The sequence below is a fragment of the Camponotus floridanus genome, unplaced genomic scaffold (genome assembly GCF_003227725.1).
Source record: "Camponotus floridanus strain SB8 unplaced genomic scaffold, Cflo_v7.5 scaffold189, whole genome shotgun sequence".
Taxonomy (NCBI): Eukaryota; Metazoa; Arthropoda; class Insecta; order Hymenoptera; family Formicidae; genus Camponotus; species Camponotus floridanus.
The window spans coordinates 98,217-114,441 of NW_020229313.1; the positions used below are offsets into that span (position 1 = coordinate 98,217).

At 28.9% G+C, this 16,225-nt stretch overlaps 1 protein-coding gene across 2 annotated transcripts in view; it reads right to left on the reverse strand.

The window, feature by feature from the left end:
- LOC105250964 overlaps positions 1-16,225 on the reverse strand; it is a 50,241-nt gene that overhangs the window by 29,961 nt on the left and 4,055 nt on the right. For both annotated transcript variants that reach the window (XM_020027411.2, XM_011257385.3), the window contains 2 exons: positions 16,036-16,215; positions 15,847-15,956 (listed from right to left, as the gene is read on the reverse strand). In XM_020027411.2, coding sequence (XP_019882970.1) covers positions 15,847-15,956; positions 16,036-16,215 — 290 coding nt within the window. The remainder of the gene's footprint in view (positions 1-15,846; positions 15,957-16,035; positions 16,216-16,225) is intronic.

The following is a 16,225-nucleotide window of genomic DNA, read 5'->3' on the forward strand; positions in this document are numbered from 1 at the left end:
GAGAGGGAATTATTTCGAAATCTTCAATGGGAAACCCTTTTTTTTATAGCAAATCTTGGTTCTCCATTGATTTGATATTATTGGTGTAATTTCTTCCACAGATGTCGCTGCAATCAAAAGCAGTTGGAAAAATTTATTGGTTTGTTTATCAATGAATCAAAAACTACTTTTAGCGTTATCCAGGAACAACGACGTGGACATAGTATTTTTCTGTTCCCTTTGTGATGCTTGTTTTAAGTTTATTTTTCTGCTCTGATGTGTATTTCTCGAGATATCCCCAATTTTCAACGATTTTTTACCCATTTTGATTTTTGTCGATTACAGTGCCATCTGTGAACCAAAATGCAAAAACTCGTAGGTCAAATTGGAGTACTTTTTTCTGGAGAATCCAAATCTGCAATAAAAAATAGGGGTTCCTATTTAAGTTTTTCTTCCCCCACCCCATCCCCAGGGGGTGGCGGTGGAGGGTCGAGTTTGGTATCATTGGATGTCCTCCTTCGAGACGAACAACTTTCTTTATCCACTTTTTTTGATCTTATGCATAATTCTCGAGATATTTTAATGTCTTCCGATAAATCGGCCACCCTGTATATACATATATATATACATACATATATATATATATATATATATATATATACAGGGTCTACCAAAAGTGTGGAAACCCCTAAATATCTCGGAAAATATACGTTTTACAGAAAAGTGTTTCCAACAAAAGTTGTAGGGTTTAAGAAGATCTATATACTGATTCTATCAGTTTGACCTTGGATGGCGTCGTCAAGGTCAGGTCAAGGTCACATTGACTTTTTTAAATGACACCCCCTACATTTGATTGCATATTCTTATAGCTTAATTCAAGAGCTTTCCAAAACACTATAATAATGTTCATTTTTATTAAGTACTTTGCGAGTTATGAGGGTTGAAATAATTTCTTAATTTTACATAAACCATAAAATATCTAGTAAACCATTCATTTTTCGATTATCTTACCTTCATACTTTTATGTACAAATTAATGAGAGGAATCAATTGGTGTAAAGAAAACACATAGTTGTTTCTAAGAAAAAATATGTAATTTGCAATTAACAATTCCATATTTTTTCTTAAAAACAACTGTATGTTTTCTTTACACCAATTGATTCCTTTCATTATTTTGTACATAAAAGTATGAAGGTAAGATAATCGAAAAATGAATGGTTTACTAGATATTTTATGGTTTATGTAAAATTAAGAAATTATTTCAACCCTCATAACTCGCAAAGTACTTAATAAAAATGAACATTATTATAGTGTTTTGGAAAGCTCTTGAATTAAGCTATAAGAATATGCAATCAAATGTAGGGGGTGTCATTTAAAAAAGTCAATGTGACCTTGACCTGACCTTGACGACGCCATCCAAGGTCAAACTGATAGAATCAGTATATAGATCTTCTTAAACCTTACAACTTTTGTTGGAAACACTTTTCTGTAAAACGTATATTTTCCGAGATATTTAGGGGTTTCCACACTTTTGGTAGACCCTGTATATGTATATACAGGGTGGCCGATTAATTATTAATATATATATATGTGTGTGTGTGTGTGTGTGTGTGTGTGTGTGTGTGTGTGTGTGTGTGTGTGTGTATGTGTGTGTATACATATTAATCAGTTCACTGGTATACCCGAAATCAACATTTTGTGCCAAAACTGGTGAGAACAAATAAATTCGTACTTTACATGAAAGTTTATCTATAATAGGTTTTTTGCGTCGCTAGTGACGAATCAAGGGTTGAAATTTCAAAATTCAAAATGGCGAATCCAATATAGCGGACTAATTTTATTTCATTAGGAAGAAGATCAAATTCAATATGTTCGCGTCTTTCGAGTCTCTTATTATGAATCTATAGACAAAATTGCAAAATTTAAACTGGCAGATCCAATATGGTTTCTAGATCAACTTTGATATTCCATTTCCTTTGATATAGAAATATATCACATTTGGTACATTTTTTGGACGCAGTTAACGGATTATTTCAAGACATTTAAACGTGAACATATCGAATTTGAATCTTCTCTAATGGAATAATAAATATAATAATAGAATAACAAAATTAATTCACCATACTAAATCCGCCATTTTGAATTTTAAAATTTCGATTCCAAATTTGTCATCTCGACTCGAGAAATGTGAGTGTATCAAGTTTCATACGAATCCGTTGAAAATTGGCAAAGTTATTCATAGTGGACATACATGGATCATTATCAGTAATGGCATTTTTTTTGGCCATATATGAGCCATTACCAGTGAACTGGTTAAAATAATTTTTAATCACTGTAAAATACATAATGATAAAAATTAATTAAAATTGCAAAATTTAAAGTTATCTCAAATTAAACAATTATGCATTAATTTAACTAATGATAATTTCAAATAAAAAAAAGAAAAAAAAAAATATATATATATATATACAGGGTGAGGCAAAAGTATGGAAACCCCTAAATTTTTCGAAAACTATGCATTTTAGAAACAAATGTTTCAGACAAAGGTTGTAAGGTTTCAAGTAATGCATTACGTAGCAATATCAGTGTAACCTTGAATAGCACCGTCAAGGTCACATAAAAATCACTTTGAATTTTTTAAATGGAATCCCCTACTTTTTATTATATATTCTTGTAGCTTGTTTCAAGAGCTTTCCAAAACACTATAATAAAGTATTTTTTCAGTGAGTAACTTTTCAAGTTATAAGGCTCGAAATAATTTCTTAATTTTACATAAACCATAAAATATCTAGTAAACCATTCATTTTTCGATTATCTTACCTTCATACTTTTATGTACAAAATAATGAGAGAAATCAATTGGTGTAAAGAAAACACATAGTTGTTTCTAAGAAAAAATATGTAATTTGCAATTAACAATTACATATTTTTTCTTAAAAACAACTGTATGTTTTCTTTACACCAATTAATTCCTCTCATTATTTTGTACATAAAAGTATGAAGGTAAGATAATCGAAAAATGAATGGTTTACTAGATATTTTATGGTTTATGTAAAATTAAGAAATTATTTCGAGCCTTATAACTTGAAAAGTTACTCACTGAAAAAATACTTTATTATAGTGTTTTGGAAAGCTCTTGAAACAAGCTACAAGAATATATAATAAAAAGTAGGGGATTCCATTTAAAAAATTCAAAGTGATTTTTATGTGACCTTGACGGTGCTATTCAAGGTTACACTGATATTGCTACGTAATGCATTACTTGAAACCTTACAACCTTTGTCTGAAACATTTGTTTCTAAAATGCATAGTTTTCGAAAAATTTAGGGGTTTCCATACTTTTGCCTCACCCTGTATATATATATATACACACACACATACAGGATCCCATTTTAAAGGACCCACTCAAATATTTCAGAAACACTGTGTTAAATCGAAAAATGTTTCAAACAAAAGTTGTGTGGTTTCAAGGGAGCCATAAGATGGTGACAATGATTTGACCTTGGAAAATCATTTGAAGGTCATGTGAAGATCAACTTTAAAATCTTAAATGGAAATCCCCATTTTTTATTTGGTATTCTTGTAGCTGACATCAAGAGCTTTCTAAAAAAACTATAATTAAATGTTTTTCCATTAAGTACTTTTCGAGTTATAAGGCTTGAAATAATATCTTAATTTTACATAAACCATAAAATATCTAGTAAAATATTCATTTTCCGATTATCTTACCTTAATACTTTTATGTACAAAATAATGAGAGAAATCAATTGGTGTAAAGAAAAAACATAGTAATTTCGAAGAAAAAATATCTAATTGTTAATTGCAAATTATATATTTCTTCTTTCTAAAAGTATTAAGGTAAGATAATCGAAAAATGAATATTTTACTAGATATTTTATGATTTATGTAAAATTAAGATATTATTTCAAGTCTTATAACTCGAAAAATACTTAATGGAAAAACATTTAATTATAGTGTTTTGGAAAGCTCTCGAGAACTTCTCTTCTTGTCAGCTACCACAAGAATACCAAATAAAAATGGGGGTTTCCATTTAAGATTTTAAAGTTGACCTTCACATGACCTTCAAATGATTTTCCAAGGTCAAATCATTGTCACCATCTTATGGCCTCCTTGAAGCCACACAACTTTTGTTTGAAACATTTTTCGATTTAACGCAGTGTTTCTGAGATATTTGAGTGGGTCCTTTAAAATGGGACACCTTGTATGTGCATACATTAGCATCTTTAAAAAAACATAAAATGATTAACTGATTTTATTTATTAAAAGCATTAAGATAAAGTCATTTGAAAAATAAAGATATTTTAGAAGAGGATATTTTTTGTATATATATTTCATATGAAATATTGGGTTGGCAACTAAGTTCCCGCCGTTTTTTTAAATTTTTTAAAAGTTTATTTTTCAATAAAAATTAACAACTAATTAAGCAATAATATATTCTCCCTTGTTTACAACTTTTCAAAAACGGCGGGAACTTAGTTGCCAACCTAATATATATACGAGTATATACAATATATAGAATGTTCATTTAAAAATTTTAAGAAAATGAAGTGTAATTGCGCTAGAGTTAAATGCATTCTTCAGAGTGAATAACCTTTTTCGCACAAATATTTTACAATTTGCATAGAAGTACATGTACGTGAACATAGTTGGTCACGATTCGACCTACTGAAAAGTTAATCGCGTATATTTCTTTACGGTTCATGTTAAATTAATTCATAAGTACGCAGGGTACGGAGGAATTTTGTTTGTAACATACCTACGCGCAAAAAGAAATGTCTAATTATACAGCAGAAAGTATATACATTTGCGAAAACAGAAAAAAATATTTTTGATATTTACATTTCGAAAAATAATACAAGTTTTAATTCAGCAATCCTTTATCATTCACATCTTCGCAGATATACATCGCTGAAATATATCTGCTTTTGTTGTGTATGTATGTGCCACGCATCGTATACTCGGCCGTTAGTTCTATATAAGTATGTACTGGTATTAATAGTATGTACTACTCGTAAGAGTTTGCTGTATTCAGTGCCGTACGTAAAGACCGTTAATGCAGGCGGGATTTTTAACATGTATAACGGAATTTCATTTTCCATTACTTTTGTAATAAAAAAAGGAAAAATTCAAGAAAAAAAGGAAAATAAGAATCCAAGAGACATGAATTTACCGAGGTTACAATAATTCTAAGGCAAAAAATTTTCGCGAGAAAACATTAATATTTATCTTTTTTTTAATGCTTTTATTTTATTTTTCTATTTAATTTTTTTCTCATGATATGACTATAATTGTCATTTTTAAAAGATATAAACCACTTTTTTCGATTTGTATTTTTTACGAAAAGATAATTAAAAAAATGATAAATATTTATTTATTTTACTATAATAAACAGACATATATGATTTAAAAATCAAATAATTTTTCCATGGCTTTAAAACAAATTTAAATTATTTTCTTACAATTAAAAATTAACATTATGTCTTTTCATATTTTAAGACTATAAAGATGTAAATTAATTCTATATTTTAATTATTTATATAGCATATAAATGCTATATAAATAGCTGTTGTCTAGCATATGGTTTTAGCACATTCCAAATCTCAATTTTTATTTCCACTCTAATGAGTCTTATTTTTTTTTCGAAGGCAAAATTTGTATAAAAAATTATGAGAAGGTGAGAATTCTTTTTCCTGACACACGAGAATTGCGTATATACACATACAGGATGCGCCAAAAGTTTGGATACACCTAAATATCTCACAAACGGTGCATTTAAAAAAAAAAATGTTTCAGGCAAAAGTTGTTTGGTTTCGAGGGGGCCATAAAATGGTACCATTGGTTTGACCTTGAAGAGTCATTTGAAGGTCACGCGAAGGTCACTTCAATTTTTTTAAATGGAACACCCTATATATTTTTATATATTCTTGTAGCTCATCTCGAGATCTTTCCAAAACACTATAAAAAAGTATTTCTTCATTGAATACTTTTGGAGTTATGAGGCTTGAAATAATTTCTTAATTTTACATAAACCATAAAATATCTAGTAAAATATTCATTTTTCAATTATCTTATCTTAATACTTTTATGTACAAAATAATGAGAGGAATCAATTGGTGTAAAGAAAACATACAATTGTTTTTAAGAAAAAAATATGGAATTTGCAATTAACAATTCGAAACCAAACAACTTTTGCCTGAAAAATTTTTTTCTAAAATGCATCGTTTGTGAGATATTTAGGTGTATCCAGACTTTTGGCGCACCCTGTATATCATATTTCAATCACACATATATCATATCTCAATTCTACTTCAATTATTCTTTCTATATTGTATTTTTAGTCACAAGAAGATCTTGGGATTTAAAGGCAGAAGAATGTGCATTCATACAGGAGAAATGATATACACATATTGTATCAAAAGATTTTTAAATCATCCAGATTTACAAACAATAAATAAGTAAAAGTTCTCTGAATGCTGAATTAAAACTTGTATTATTTTTCGAAATGTAAATATCAAAAATATTTTTTTCTGTTTTCGCAAATGTATATACTTTCTGCTGTATAATTAGACATTTCTTCTTACGCGTAGGTATGTTACAAACAAAATTCCTCCGTACCCTGCATACTTATGAATTTAACATGAAGAACGCGCTTGCATCAGAGCAGGACGCAATTCAAATTATGTCAGCTTGGAATTTCAACGACAGTGGCTCACATCATGGTTAATGAAATCGCCATCTGTTTTTAATGCTGCGGTTACTTCCGACTTTCTAATGTAAGCTTATCGGCGTAACGATAATCGCGCAATGAATAATTTATCGCTCTGTCGTCGATGTATTATTTTTAATTTGGATAATTCTATATAATTATATACGAATAAACGAATATAGTATACGCGTTTTTGCGCGTTTCCTCACTATCGTTAATCGCTGATAACTATCTTTTCTATTAAGGAAAATAATTTTTCACAATAAACAACAGCAAATAAAAGAAAATTATTTAAATACAGGGTGTTTTATTTTAATTTCCCCAGGCAAATATTTCGGAAAATAATGAAAAATCGAAAAAATGTTTCAGACAAAAGTTGTATGGTTTCTAGGCGGACATAAGATGGTGCCATTAGTTTGATCTTGAAGAGTCACATGAAAGTTGTGTGAAGGTCATTTTGAATTTCTTAAATGGATCGCTCTATATATTTTTGCACATTCTTGTAGCTTATCTCGAGAGCTTTCCAAAACACTATAAATAAACATTTTTTCATAAAGTACTTTTCGAGTTATGAGGCTTGAAATCATTTCTTAATTTTACATAAACCGTAAGATATCTTGTAAAATACTCATTTTTGGATTATTTTACCTTAATACTTTTATGTACAAATCAATGAGAGGAATCAATTGGTGTAAAGAAAACATAATTGTTTCGAAGAAAATATATGTAATTTGCAATTAACAATTCCATATTTTTTCTTAAAGACAACTGTACGTTTACACCAATTGATTCCTCTCATTATTTTGTACATAAAAGTACAAGGTAAGATAATCGCAAAATGAATATTTTACAAGATATTTTATGGTTTATGTAAAATTAAGAAATTCAAGCCTCATAACTCGAAAAGTACTTGATGAAGAAATGTTTATTTATAGTGTTTTGGAAAGCTCTCGAGATAAGCTACAAGAATATGCAAAAATATATAGGGTGTTCCATTTAAGAAATTTAAAATGACCTTCATGTAACCTTCATATGACTCTTCAAGGTCAAACTAATGGCACCATCTTATGTCCGCCTAGAAACCATACAACTTTTGTCTGAAACATTTTTTCGATTTTTCATTATTTTTCGAAATATTTTTCCTGGAAAAATTAAAATGAAACACCCTGCATGTAGGTATGTATACGCACATGTGTGTGTATATAATTAATCTGTGTTTTTTTGGACACCGTTTTACACAAATTGATTGATTGAGAAACTGTAAATTCTTTTAATCGTGCGAGTTTTACAAAAATCCTGTCTCATTTTATAATTTCGACATATTTGTTAAGATGTACTAGTTTCTTTCAATTTTCTTACAACAAACATTCAATGAATGCTAAAATATTTTCCAAATATTAAAATAAAATTTCTTATAATAAAATTTTTCATTGCACCACTATAATAAAAATGTCATTCGATAAGTATTAAAATATTCTTAAGACACTAGAAAAAACAATTTAATTAGATGCTTAATTAGATACATTTGAAAGATAAAGATAGAAATTAGCTCTGGATATTTTTTTTCCACAAACGCTAGGAACTCCTGTGTCAATAGAAATGAAAAGAAATGTAACTCGACAGAGCACAGTACGTCACTGGTCTCGTCGTACCGCGACAGATAAAGTCTTGATACACGTTTCTAGAAGTTTCTCTGCCACCTTTCTAAAACGACATTCATCGGAGAAATGTGAGAGGAGTAGCTAAGAATCGTCGCTGCTGCAGCTGCCCCTATCTAAGCATTGCCGTCTCTCTACAAATTGTTTTCGAGACGGTTCATTTATCCAAGATGACGTCTCTCGACATCTCTCGCATACGCGAAATTGCAATTGCGACCAATGTGGCGAAAGTCTCGCGCCACGATTACTCATGTCATTTTCTGCAGGTAATCGCATGAATAGGCGTCGATGAGATAGCAGCAGTAATAATCGATCGATCTTTCTTTTTTCTCTATTAGCCATCTGACATCGAAACTTTCCTTTTTAACGTGATTTGCGTATATCGCATAATGTGCAAAAAATATCTAAAAAAGATATTTGAGAATTTGTCGATGACTTAAAACTTGAATCTAAAAGAAAATAATTCAACTAAAATAATTTAAAAAAATAAAAATTAATAATTTAAAAGAATACAATAATAATTTATAATAATAATTTAAAAAATAAAATTACAAGATTTTTAAATCTTATTAGATAAAATTAAAATCAAAATTCTTTCGAGCAAATTATCTTTTTCAGATTATGGACATCTCATTTTATTACGTATGCTTGTCATTGCTATTAAAATAATAATGCAATCATTTTGGTCATAATACATACATTATAAAAAGTAATAGTAAATCGAGCGATTAAGTGAAAATGTTCTTCTTTTCCAAACAGCAATCATCTGCATTAATATACAGAGTGTCCCAAAAGTACCGGTCGAATATTTCATAAACTATGCACTTTAGAAAGAAATGTTTCAGACAAAAGTTGTATGGCTTGAAGGAGGCCATCAGATAGTGGCAATGATTTGACCTTGGAGAGTCATTTGAAGGTGACGTAAAGGTCACCTTCAAATCCGAGACAATTATGTGTTTTCTTTACACCAATTGATTTCTCTCATTATTTTGTACATAAAAGTATTGAGGTAAAATAATCGAAAAATGAATATTTTACAAGATATTTTACGATTTATGTAAAATTAAGAAATGATTTCAAGCCTCATAATTCGGAAAGTACTTAATAAAAATTAACTTAATTATAGTGTTTTGGGAAGCACTCAAGATGAGCTACACGAATATGTAATAAAAAATAGGGGGTTTCATTTAAGAAATTGACGATGATCTTCACGTGACTTTCAAATGACTCTCCCATGTCAAATCATTGCCACTATCTGATGGCCCCCTTCAAGCCATACAACTTTTGTCTGAAACATTTCTTTCTAAAGTGCATAGTTTATGAAATATTCGACCGGTCCGAGACTTTTGGGACACTCTGTATAACTACATATAGCAATAATATAAAACTGTGTGTATAATTAATGAAGATTAAATGCGAGGGAAACTATTATACTATACATAATAAACGAGAGAATTTTCTCGTTCACCAAAAAGCGCTATTCGTGCTCGTCTATCATATTCAATTGTTTTTCTGCAAAATTTTTTTTTCTCTTTAACATGTTTGAATCTTTTCTTCCAATCATAATTAAGAGTTAAATATTTCTCTCTCTCTTTCTATATATATTAAAAGCTTATTAAATTTGTTCTTTCTCGAAATAAAGGAAGAATAAATGATTAATCAGAATAAAATAAGTGATCTTATACAGGGTGTCTGCTAAACATGCGGCAAAAATTCAGGGGGTGATTTATTGGGTTATTTTAAGACTTTTTTGTTATCTGATGATTTTCGAAAAAATGCTTTGTTTCGAAAATAAAAGCAATAAAAGTTTTTTGACCAATTTTTTTTTTTTGGATTATTTTCTATGGAGTTATCTAAAGTCATTAGTTTACACTACTCCAGTGGAAAATGTGGAAGATTTGAGAAATCGTATAAATGATGGATGCAATTCAATAAGAAACGACCCAGGTATTTTTGAAAGAGTTCGGCTGTCAATGAGGAGAAGATTAGATTCCTGCATCCTAGCTGGTGGTAGTCATTTTGAACAGTTCTTGTAATTTTCAATAATTTTGTTAAAAAAACCTGTATCGCCTGTTATCTATGGAATAAAAAATTGGTCAAAAAACTTTTATTGCTTTTATTTTCGAAACAAAGCATTTTTTCGAAAATCATCAGATAACAAAAAAGTCTTAAAATAACCCAATAAATCACCCCCTGAATTTTTGCCGCATGTTTAGCAGACACCCTGTATAAGAAAGAAACACAATAGAATGTCTCTTGTTTGTTTCAAATTACAGATTATTTTGTTAATTTTAGATTACACGATTTTCTTTAAAAAAAATCTTAATAAGTCATATGCTGCAGAAACTCCGCGAAAAAAAATCGTACAAATTTTATTTTTTTAAATTCACACATAAAAGTTCATATTTTACGATGATTATCATGAAATTTGCGAAAAAAATTTATTCCACCCCGTAGAATGCGTCACATTATGCAACTTTTGAAAACAAAATACGTCCCTATTTTTAAGGAGATGAAAGGGGGGAAGAATAAATTCTAAATCTGACAAATGATTTTTAAAATAGAGCTTTAAGCATGAGAATAAAACAAAATTGTTTTAAATACGACCATTTTTAACGGAGTTAAAAATATACTTATTTGAAGTTATGCAAAAATTTGACATGAAATTATGCCATAATTTTGTTGACGACTGTATAATAATCCCTAAAAACTTACCTTTTTAAAAAAAGGTAAAAAAGGGGCGCTAAGGTCATACACTAATTGTATTCAACTGTCATATTGTCTACAAAAATAGTGATATAAAAAAATTGCACCTAAGAAAAAGAATAAAAATTTGTACAAGATAAATAGAAGTACAAGGAAGGAAACTTGTACGTGTTAAATAGAAATATTTTAATTGAAAACATTATTATACAAAATAGTTGTTTTAATTTTCAAAAATAATAATATTAAAAAATTAAAAATTTATTTAAAAATTGGAAACTGAAAATTAAAACAAGAAAATAAAAAAAATTTTAATTAAAAAAACTTGGCGCTGCCAATAAAATTGGCATATATTCCAATTAAATATATATTTAACAATATAATTGCTGAACATTTATTATTAATTTTCTTAAGATCTTCTGGATCTTCAATTAATAATTTAATTATTAAAATTCTTATATTATTTTCACAAATTATACTTTTTACTTTAGAAGTTTCTATGAGATTTATTCAAGCTTATGTTTTTTCTATTTTATTAATTTTATATAGTATGGAAATCTAAAAGATTGGAACATATTCCAATTATTAGTCTAACTTAGTCTAATTTAAATGTAATGACCTAATTAATTTATATTGATTAACATTTGAAAATTTAGACTTTTAATCCGAACAATATATTAATTGGCAACAATAAAAATTGGCAGCGCCAAGTTTTTTTAATTAAATTTTTTTTTATTTTCTTGTTTTATATTAATTTTCAGTTTCCAATTTTTAAATAAATTTTTAATTTTTTAATATTATTATTTTTGAAAATTAAAACAACTATTTTGTATAACAATGTTTTCAATTAAAATATTTCTATTTAACTTGTACAAAGTTTTCTTCCTTGTACTTCATTTATCTTGTACAAATTTTTATTCTTAGTTGGCGCAATTTTTTTATATCACTACTTTTGTAGACAATATGACAGTTGGATACAATTAGTGCATGAACTTGGCACCCTTTTTTTATCTTTTTTTAAAAAGGTTTTCGAGGCTTATAATGCAAATTACATGACACTACATATGAAAAAGAGAGATGACAAATTTGATGATATTCAAAACAATACAATTGATGTAAATCACTATGATTCAATAGTATCATATCTTCTCCATTTATTTTTTCGGTTAAATCGGGTAGAATCCGCTAAGTATTGGAAGAGTAGGACAATGCACTGTCTTATGATCAAGTAACATTCTAACGTTTTGCATTCTCACGTAAAGTCTCTATCAGCATCTCTGCAATCGTGATGTGAAAGTAAAACATGTTTGATCACGTGCACATTTGAATTTTTTTCTTTCTCCGGATTTTTCTTCTTGTGGTTGTTTCTAGTTAATGATTGTCGAAAGGAGAAAAAACAAATTCGAGAGATATTTTTGCAATCATATTATTTTTGGTAAATTAATGCGGATATTGACAACTTGACTTTATAAAATAGCGCTTATGCACTGAATCTGTGAAACATTAAGAAAAGACGGAGATATTAATTTATATATTTCTTCCTTAATATTCTTCAATACATTGAAGTTATATAGATTTACAGATTTTCAATGCATCTTTTGTGTAACTTATTAATTAAAGTATTTACTGCTTACAATTGGCTAGTTATATTGATGCATTAAATCGCATTACATGCGATAACGCAAAATCGTATATATACAGGGTGCCCCATTTTAAAAATTCCACTCATAACTTTTTTAATTTTGATTGACACATAATTGTTTCGAAGAAAATATATGTAATTTGCAATTAACAATTCCATATTTTTTCTTAAAAATAACTGTATGTTTTCTTTACATCAATTGATTCCTCTCATTATTTTGTACATAAAAGTATTAAGATAAGATAATCGAAAAATGAATATTTTACTAGATATTTTACGGTTTATGTAAAATTAAGAAATGATTTCAAGCCTCAAAACTCGGAAAGTATTTAATGAAAACTAACTTAATTATAGTGTTTTGGAAAGCTCTCGAGATGAACTATAAGAATATGCAAAAGCATATAAGGTGTCCCGTTTAAAAAGTTGGATGTGATTTTCACGTGACTTTCAGGTGACTCTTCAATGTCAAACTAATGACACCGTCTTATGTCCCCCTTCAAGCCATACAACTTTTGTCTGAAACATTTTTTTCTACAATCAAATTTAAAAAAGTTATGAGAACTTTTAAAATGGGACACCCTGTATATACAGAGTGTCCCATTTAAATTTTTCAGGAAGGAGAAGATCGATTTGAAAGTGGCCAAAAGAATTTGTAAAAACATTTTGTATATCGTAAAAAGAATTTGCAGAAACATTTTGCATATCGTCAAATTGTACAAAGTATTAGAAAGTGTCAATGACTTGGTGCCAATGGCCCAGAGAATTCTCGACGCAATCGATCATATGTAGGTCGCATTTTCCGAGAGTAGGTAGTACTGCATAAGAACCGATGCAATCTGCAATCGATTATCGTACAAATAACAAATACGTGTGGCTGAAACGTCCTCCTTCGGACACAAATACCGTTCATTTTAATGTGGGAGTGCGCGAACGTCAACCATTTGATGTAACAATTCTGTTGCGTCTTTAAATCGTTAGAATAAAATTTGCATTTGCTATTATATATATTTCAAGACAAAGGAATGTAGATATCCTTGTAATGGAAGCCAAATCATTCGAGCAATGAATCGCTTAAAATATTGACAATTTCGTTGTTTTTAATAATTCTTTTTATTGATGGCGTAGAAATTTTCGTCGTGCAATTTTGCAACTGACCCAAAATCAGCGATTGGATATACATAAGATCGAACAATTTAAATTGCAGAGTATTGTGTTCTATTATGATACAACATAAGATGTCCCTTTCACTAAAGTGGCTTTCAGTCAAGAAATGAAAGGGAAAGGAGTAAAAGATGATAAAGAGGAAGAGAACACTAAAGAATGTGATCGCTAAGGAACAGTTGTTTATATAGTTAAAATCTTGCTATATACAGGATGTTCCATTTTAATTTCCCCAGACAAATATTTCGGAAAATAATGAAAATTTGAAAAAACGTTTCAGACAAAAGTTGTATGGTTTCGAGGAGGATATAAGATAGTGCCATTAGTTTGAACTTGCAGAGTCATCTGAAAGTCACGTGAAGGTCACCTCAATTTTTTAAATGGAACTGGCCACTTTTTATTACATATTCTTGTAGCTTATCTCGAGAGCTTTCCAAAACACTATAATTAAGTTAATTTTCATTAAGTACCTTCCGAGTTATGAGGCATGAAATAATTTCTTAATTTTACATAAATCATAAAATATCTAAAAAAATATTTATTTTTCGATTATCTTACTTTAATACTTTTATGTACAAAATAATGAGAGAAATCAATTGGTGTAAAGAAAACATACAGTTGGTTTTAAGAAAAAATATGGAATTGTTAATTGCAAATTATATATATTTTCTTCGAAACAATTATATGTTTTCTTTAAACCAATTGATTCCTCTCATTATTTTGTACATAAAAGTATTAAGGTAAGATAATCGAAAAATGAATATTTTACTAGATATTTTATGGTTTATGTAAAATTAAGAAATTATTTCCTCATAACTCGGAAGGCACTTAATGGAAACTAACTTAATTATAGTATTCTGGAAAGCTCTCGGGATAAGCTACAAGAATATGTAATAAAAAGTGGCCAGTTCCATTTAAAAAATTGAGGTGACCTTCACGTGACTTTCAGATGACTCTGCAAGTTCAAACTAATGGCACCATCTTATATCCTCCTCGAAACCATACAACTTTTGTCTGAAACGTTTTTTCAAATTTTCATTATTTTCCGAAATATTTGCCTGAGGAAGTTAAAATGAAACACTCTGTATATATATACAGGGTGTCCCACCTAGAAGTGGCTACCCCCTTTTATCTTTTAAACTAAAAGAGATAGACCATAACAAATATATATGAAATTAAATGGCTTTAATTGAACTTTATTGTGAGTATAGTGGTTGATTACAAAATTTATCTGTATTAAAGAACGGAGAGATATGTATAATTTTTTTATAATAATGTAGATATTTTAATATAATAAAAGTTGAAGCGCTGTTTGAAATGAATATAACGATGTATGATTTAATGTAAATATTTTACATATTATACAAGATTTTCCGGCTTGAAATATCGCGGGCAATCCAAAATTTCATTTTCGGCCCTGCGATATAGCCAACTTCTGACTGAGTATCATGATTAAATGACAACATGATATATGTCAACCTCTAATGCACGAGTCAGAAGTTGGCTATATCGCAGGGCCAAAAATGAAATGGCGGACATCGCCCGTGATATTTCAAGTCGGAAAATCTCGTATAATATGTAAAATATTTACATTAAATCATACATCATTATATTCGTTTCAAACAGCGCTACAACTTTTATTATATCAAAATATCTACATTATTATACAAAAATTATACATATCTCTCCGTTCTTTAATACAGATAAATTTTGTAATCAACCACTATACTCACAATAAAGTTCAGTTAAAGCCATTTAATTTCATATATATTTGTTATGGTCTATCTCTTTTAGTTTAAAAGATAAAAGGGGGTGGCCACTTCTATGCGGGACATCCTGTATGTATATATATATATATATATATATATATATATATATATATATATATGTATACACTTTTATCATGCAATCCACCTGCTATGTATGACTGTTTCCGCCGCATAGAGTTTCAATATAATCCGCTATCTTTTGTACTCACCAAAACGATGATCGCTCTTTTCCAAAACAATCTCACCCAAGTAGCAATTACATTGTTTCAGAAGGGACACACCGATCTCGTCTACAGTCCTTAAATTCGTTAAGTAAATGCTACAAAAAATATACTCATTTATGAAAATGATCGATTGTCGTTAATTGTAAATAATTCGTTAGCAATACGCAAAATTACCATTTTCTCCACTTGGCGTTTATTCTGATGGAACTATAAGGCAGAATCGATTTTAGATTACCATCATTACCTAGAATCAAGATAGGATCCTTGTGAGATTCATTTATCAAAGTTCCAGGTTCTGTGTAAATGATGGTTGCCTGGATGTTATGTTTTAAGTCAATATGAATCAAGAACAATCTGTAATCAT